The sequence below is a fragment of the Crocodylus siamensis genome, chromosome 2, assembly GCF_052110815.1.
Source record: "Crocodylus siamensis isolate JL-2025a chromosome 2, ASM5211081v1, whole genome shotgun sequence".
In the NCBI taxonomy this organism is placed as follows: domain Eukaryota; kingdom Metazoa; phylum Chordata; order Crocodylia; family Crocodylidae; genus Crocodylus; species Crocodylus siamensis.
The window spans coordinates 172007984-172014327 of record NC_143396.1 but is presented as its reverse complement, the minus strand read 5'-3'; the positions used below and the strand labels follow the sequence as shown (position 1 = coordinate 172014327).

The following is a 6344-nucleotide window of genomic DNA, read 5'->3' as shown; positions in this document are numbered from 1 at the left end:
CAGCCTGGGTGTGGGCGTGCGCGCCTGGCGGAGGGAGGGGCAGCGCCGCCCCGCCCCGCCCCTCAGGGGCAACCGCCGCCTAGCGTCCGGGCAGGGAGGGGCGGGGCAAACAGCAGCGCGCGGCCGCCTGCTGAGTCACACCGTGACAGCCCACCGCGACTTAACAGGCAACACACTACCCTCACACCCCGCGCCGGGGTAGAGGGCGCGGCCACTGACGTAACCCACGCGCCGAGGCCCCACCCACGTTGTGACGCACCGCGGCCTATAAAAGCGGCTGCCGCAGGGGGCTGCGCTCAGAAGGCATAGCCAGTTTGCGCCGCTTGTAGCTCAATCCAGGGCAGCATCGCGCCAGCCCAGCGGGGGCGGTTCCTGCTTCAACAGTGTTTGGACGGAACCAGCCGCCGCTTCTGCCCGCTCCGACCCTCCTCGCCGTAGCCGCAGCCCCGCCACTGCCATCGCCATGGCCACATCACCCTCTCAGGTGCGGCAGAACTACCACCAGGACTGCGAGGCAGCCGTCAACCGGCAGATCAACCTGGAGCTCTACGCCTCCTACGTGTACCTCAGCATGGTGAGCGCCCATCCTCGCCCTCGGGCTGTATCAAACCCCTCCGCGAGTGGGGGGGGGGGCATACCATCTCAGTACCGCGGCTGCGACGGCACATACTACCTCAGTGCTGGTGGGGGGGAGGACCAAGTCGGAGGCTGGGGTGGGGCGGGGGTTGTACCAAGTCGGTGCCCGGAGGGGGGGCGGGAATGGTGGCGCAGTTGGTGCTGCCCGGCATGCGGGGCCTTGCAGGGGCTGTTATCGCGAGGCCCAGCTGCACCTGGCACCCGATAGCGGGCGGCGCCGCCCACCTCCCTCGTCCCTGGGGCAGCCCGCAGCTGTGCCTGTTGTGGCTGCTGCTGGGTACTGGGGGCACAGCCCTGCTTCTCCCCGGGTGGTGGGTCCCTTGCACTTAGTGCAGCACTTCCCCTGGGGCTGGTGGGCACCAACTGCAGTGTTCCAGCTGGGCTCTGGCTTATGGGTAACAAGGCCCGGGCGGTGCTTGGAGTCCTGGTGTGGAAGAGCAGGGGTGCATCCTTGTGCCAGCTGCAGGTATCAGGGCTTGTTCAGAGCGGGATTCTCTGCTACGGCCCCTCCCCTAAGCTCCTGACTTACCAAGCATGTTCCCTGCGGTGCAGCCATGCGTAGTGCCTTGGTTGGCAGACATCTCTCCCAGCATGTGCAGGGGCGTGCCTTGTATTTAGCCTTCTAAAGCTAGACTCAACAAAGCAACACTGGCCCCAGAACTGTCAAAATCACCTGCTTCACCAGTGTTTGGAGTAGCATTGCTCTCTGGACTAGACAACTAGTCTGATCATTGATGTTGTGTGGGTGGGTAAGATGGGAAGCATGAACTGTCTCCCTGCTGCAGTTGGTCTTCCAGTGTCTTATTGGGAGAGGCTGAGGCATCCTTGGCTTGTTTAGTCTGGAGAAGACTGAGAGGGGATTGAGTAGCCTCAGACTACTTGCAGGGAGGTTGAAGCTAAACCAGTAGTTCTCAACTTCCCCTCCCCCCCCAAATTTGTGACCCCCTAAAAAAAAATGCAATGGTGGTACAGGCCCCTTTTGAACTGTAAGTGTGGGTATTTGTATGCTTTTGATTGATCATAATCATTTTTTTGCAGCTCCCTTAGACAAGTTTGCAAACCCCCAGGTGTCCATGGATCATGGAGCTGAAAACCACTGAGCTAGACTGTTCCCAGTGGAGACTGTTGCTCCCTGTTCCATCATCTGCCACAAGTTGCATCAAGGGAAGTTTAGGTTAGATATTAGGAAAAGCTTTCTCACCAGGAGGGCAGTAAAGCACTAGCAGTAAAGCACTACAACAGGCTACCCAGAGAGGTTGTGGACTCTCCATCCTTGGAGACTTTTAAAACCCGGCTAGACAAAGCCTTGGCTGGGATGATCTAGTTGAGGATGGTCCTGCTTTGAGAAGGGGTTGGACTAGATGTGACCTTCTGTGGTCCCATCCAACCCTAGTTTTCTATGATTCTATAATTTGTGAAGTGTTGCTCAGGTGAAGAATACCCTTTTCAATCTTGGAAATCTAAGCTATGATTATGTCTAGACTTTGGTCACAGCATGAGAGAGAGGCATAGCGAGCTACTTAATATCTAGTATTGAGTAGTAGAATAGCTGAGCTTGTGGTGGGGGCTGTCCCACCAATCTTGAGAGGATAGTTAATAGCCATTGTCAGTTGGTTAAATGGCAAACTACTGCAAGCTCTCCTACCAGTAAACTCTCGCCATCATGCCAGCTGCTTCTCTGTTGGTCTAGCTACTGTATAGTGAGGGCAATACTGAGAATATCTGGGTTTGTAGCAGTTGCTCCTTATAGCTGTAAGACTTGTCCGTCAAAGTCTTGACTATAATATCTTAATTTTGTTTTCAGTCTTACTATTTTGACCGTGATGATGTGGCTCTGAAAAACTTTGCCAAGTATTTCCTGCACCAGTCACACGAAGAGCGCGGACACGCTGAGAAACTAATGAAACTGCAGAATCAGCGGGGTGGTCGCATCTTCCTGCATGACATCAAGGTGAGCAGCATTGCAAATGCACCTCAAGGACACAGAGGTTGGCTGCAGGTCCAGTGTACTCTGTCTTTTAAAGCTAGGCCCAGGCTGGAAGGGGAGGAGTTTCTAAGTCGGTGCAGACTGTCATGACAGTAAGTGAGGGACTGGTGAACAATACTGACCTGATGGCTGCTCTAGTGCTGGTATGCATTGTAAAGAAAGGATGAGATGTTTAGTGCAACTCCAGCTCTACATACACAAGCAGCTGTCTAAATCTTTCTGCCAGTTTGTTTTGTGATGTTTACACAGGGGCATTCCCTCAGCCCGGCTTGAACATCACATCACTGCGACACAAAGCACATTTTAGATCCATGGTTACCATGGAAATTATGATGGTGGTTCTAATGGCATGCTGTGCCTTCACCACAGGATCCCGTAGGAGTAGATGAGCTGGTACTGAACAGACCGTCAACCACTATAGATAATCAACCTGAGCCATGTGTTGTGATGCTAACACGCTGCAATGTTCTTGTCATTTTTGCTTTGACATTAGATACTTCCACAATAAGGAAGAACTTGGAACAAGAGAATACTGCTAGAAAAAGCAGGTGGATAGTTTTCTATCCATCTTATTTTCATGCATTTCCCTTTAGTCCCTTCTCCCTGCCCTGTATTTTTTCCACCACAGTGGGAACCAACCTTCTTAGACAGGCAGGGTGTGGGACATATCTACTGTATTCCATTTTGATCCCATTCCTTTGTCTTATCTGCTGCTTTCTGCTTCTTGACTTATCTGCCACTGTGCTGCCAGTGCCCCTCCCCAATATGCAGTGTACTACACAGAAGCTGTTTATGCCACTTGTGGCATACACGCTACGGCTAGACCATCCCTTCTGTACCACATGCTCTTAAATTGGGCTGTTTGAGTATATGTTCTTAGGTCTTTTTGAGAACAGCATTAACTTCTTCTGAACTTCACTGGTTCCTAAATTTAAATGTGGGAGCCAGATTCCCAGCTCAATCTCCAGAACAGGTTCTGGGTAGTCATCTCTTCCTTTTTATACTCATTCTGGAGTTACTCTTGACTCAGATCAGTGACTTCTAGTTGAAGACCCTGTAACACTTAGGATGCTGGTGAGTCTTCCCTCATAACACTTCATTCAATCTTGCTCTTCTAGCCTATGTTCCTTGTCCAAGTGTTGACATTTCAACATGTCAAGTGTTGAGGTTTCTATGTTCAGAGAGTCCATCAGTACCTGAAGAAGGAAGAATAAAACCACTGACTCTTCCAGTAAAGCTGATGGAGCTGTCCAGATCTTATTAGTCCTTCCCATTGGAATATCAGCACTTCCTAAAAGGATAGCTTTTGGTACGGTGATCTGACTTTTTTAAAAGGTGATGAATACTAATGAATACTTAAAAACAAGCAAAACAACACCCTCCACCCCCGCAAAAAACCCTGGATAGATGACTATTTGTAGTGACAAAGCGGTCTCTATGGAGTATGTGCTGGAATATGGTGGTCTATTCTTAAGAAGCACATGGATTCTCAAGTGTCTTTCCACGCAAGAACTATCAACTCTTACTGTGTTCTAATGTGGCTTTTAAACTTCAAAAGTAACTTTCAAGCTGAGATCCTATCAAATCAGGGTTTCAGCATGACAAATCAATCTTTGTTCTTAGTCTCATTGACCTACTGCTCCTGTATTTGGTCTCTAGAAGATAAGTTGTGGTCTTGTGTTTTCCTCATAGAAACCAGACCGTGATGATTGGGAAAATGGATTGACAGCAATGGAGTGTGCCTTGCATCTGGAAAAGAACGTGAACCAGTCACTCTTGGAGCTGCACAAGCTGGCAACTGAGAAGAATGACCCTCATGTAAGTGGAAGTTGAAGCATGGGTAGAAAGTGATGATGCTTTTTAAAAAATGTCTGCAAGGGTACAGTCGTGCACAGACTTTGGCCCCATGGCCTGGTATCTCAAGAAAGTAGTGAGTACCTTACTACTTTGCCAGGTCGTGGCATAAAAATTTTGGGAACCCCTGCCCAAGGCAAACTAACCCAGCAGTCGCAGCTGACCGCAGCTGAACTTTCCAGCTGGCAGACGGATAAGGACACCCCCCACTCCCTGGGTGGGAAGTGGGGTGGGCCAAACTCTGTGCTGCCACAGCTGCTGCACCCAGCTTGGGTGCAGTTTTGCTGGTCCGCAGCCACTTCCAGGCTGGCATCTGACCCACTGTAGGCTGGCACCAGGCTGCAGCCCAGGGACTGAGAACCCCTGGCCTAGAGTTAACATAATGCAGCTACTCACCCCCTGGAGAAATGTTGATTTAGATGGTGGGGTCGGGGGAGGTCACTGTGGACAAATGCACGGTGTATACATACAGATTGTGCAGGACTGCCATGCAGTGCCACACCTGATACAACCCTTCATTCAAGTAATGTATTGAGTTAACTGACTTGTTCTAGAGCTGAGAACATACCCTTGACTGCCCATCTGGAATGGGTAAGCTTAGTTCTAATCAATAGCTTGTTTGATATTTGTGGGCAGTTTTGTTTTTTATCCTTATCTGAAGCAGAAAGCTGCTTCTAAGAAGCTTCCTGTTCTTCATGGTGTGTTAAGGTCTGGGGCTTCAATCTCCTGCTAGCACTGTGGTTTCTTAAAATATCTGTGACTCCTGACTTGACCTGCTTGTTCAGGCAGACTCATCAAGAAATGGAGTGTTTTCCAAGAGTTGGAACCAGGACTTGAGTGGGAATGGATAGAAGTGTTGCGTGGATTTGATGCAGGCACATAAACAAATAACTTTCTGGAGTTGTATTTCTAGAAATTCAAAGAGTAATAAGATTGGAGAAGGAATGAATAAAGACTCAAATGTACTTAGTTTACCTAACTAACAAAAGGCAGTTTAAAATGGCTTTTGTAGTTTAAAGGTAAAAATACCAAAGACTAAGCATTACAATGCTATACAAAGGGAGACTCAAAAATAATAGGACACTAACATCATTTTCAGCAGTACTGAAAGACTGGATGGAATTGCAGTATGGGTCCTAAAAATGGGGGTAGGCCTTGATAAGTTGGAGAACAAAGCTTCTCGAAGTTTTTGTTATGCTAAAAGCACTAAAGGCTTCTCCCCCTTCTGATAATTGGGCATAATCCTGTTGCAAGAGGACTTTGATTTGGTCACTCTTCATGGCTCTTTGTAAGGGGAAAGGCTTCTTTCCTCCTCCTTCCCCCCCCCCCGCCTTTTTCTTTTAACTGAGAAATCCTAGAACTGCAGAGTTTGACCTTTGTTGAGGTAAGTGGTCTTTTCCCCCGATGGAGGAATAACTTTTCACTTTTTCCCTTTCAGTTGTGTGACTTCATTGAGACCCACTACTTGGATGAGCAAGTGAAGTCTATCAAAGAGCTCGGTGACCATGTGACCAACCTCCGGAAGATGGGGGCACCAAAGTATGGGATGGCAGAGTACCTCTTTGACAAGCACACTCTGGGGGACAGTGACAACGAGAGCTGAAGCCTCAACTTCAGTCACCCCGTGGGTTTTAGTAGGACTCTTATCTTGCTGCTCAGCAGTGCATGCATCTTTTTTTTTTCTTTTATTTAGATAACCTTCTCATACTCTGTACTGAAAATCACTCTGTTTTCTTGTGTTGTGTAACACCTTGCAATACAATAAAGTGACTTGGTTCCAGTCTGTTTCAATTGCGTTACAGTGGCAGAGATTCTTGCTCTGGGAGGTTTTGAGAACATATGGGCACTCCAAGGTCAGGGACACATC

The 6344-nt window shown here is 49.0% G+C and overlaps 1 protein-coding gene across 1 annotated transcript; it reads left to right on the top strand.

Annotated features, from left to right (window-relative positions):
• The first annotated feature begins 277 nt into the window (after positions 1-277).
• FTH1 (ferritin heavy chain 1) lies at positions 278-6268 on the top strand. Its single transcript, XM_090032304.1, has 4 exons — positions 278-574; positions 2441-2587; positions 4316-4441; positions 5916-6268. The coding sequence occupies exons 1-4, from the start codon at positions 464-466 to the stop codon at positions 6078-6080; spliced, it is 549 nt and encodes a 182-aa protein (XP_089888430.1). The 5' UTR covers positions 278-463; the 3' UTR covers positions 6081-6268.
• The last annotated feature ends 76 nt before the right edge of the window (positions 6269-6344 follow it).

What these genes read in the sequence shown, in the direction of transcription:
- FTH1 (XM_090032304.1), top strand. Translation starts at nt 464, where the DNA reads ATGGCCACATCACCCTCTCAGGTGCGGCAGAACTACCACCAGGACTGC. An exon ending in TCTTCCTGCATGACATCAAG is followed by an intron (nt 2,588 to 4,315) that starts GTGAGCAGCATT and finishes TTTTCCTCATAG; the next exon opens with AAACCAGACCGTGATGATTG. An exon ending in CTGAGAAGAATGACCCTCAT is followed by an intron (nt 4,442 to 5,915) that starts GTAAGTGGAAGT and finishes TTTCCCTTTCAG; the next exon opens with TTGTGTGACTTCATTGAGAC.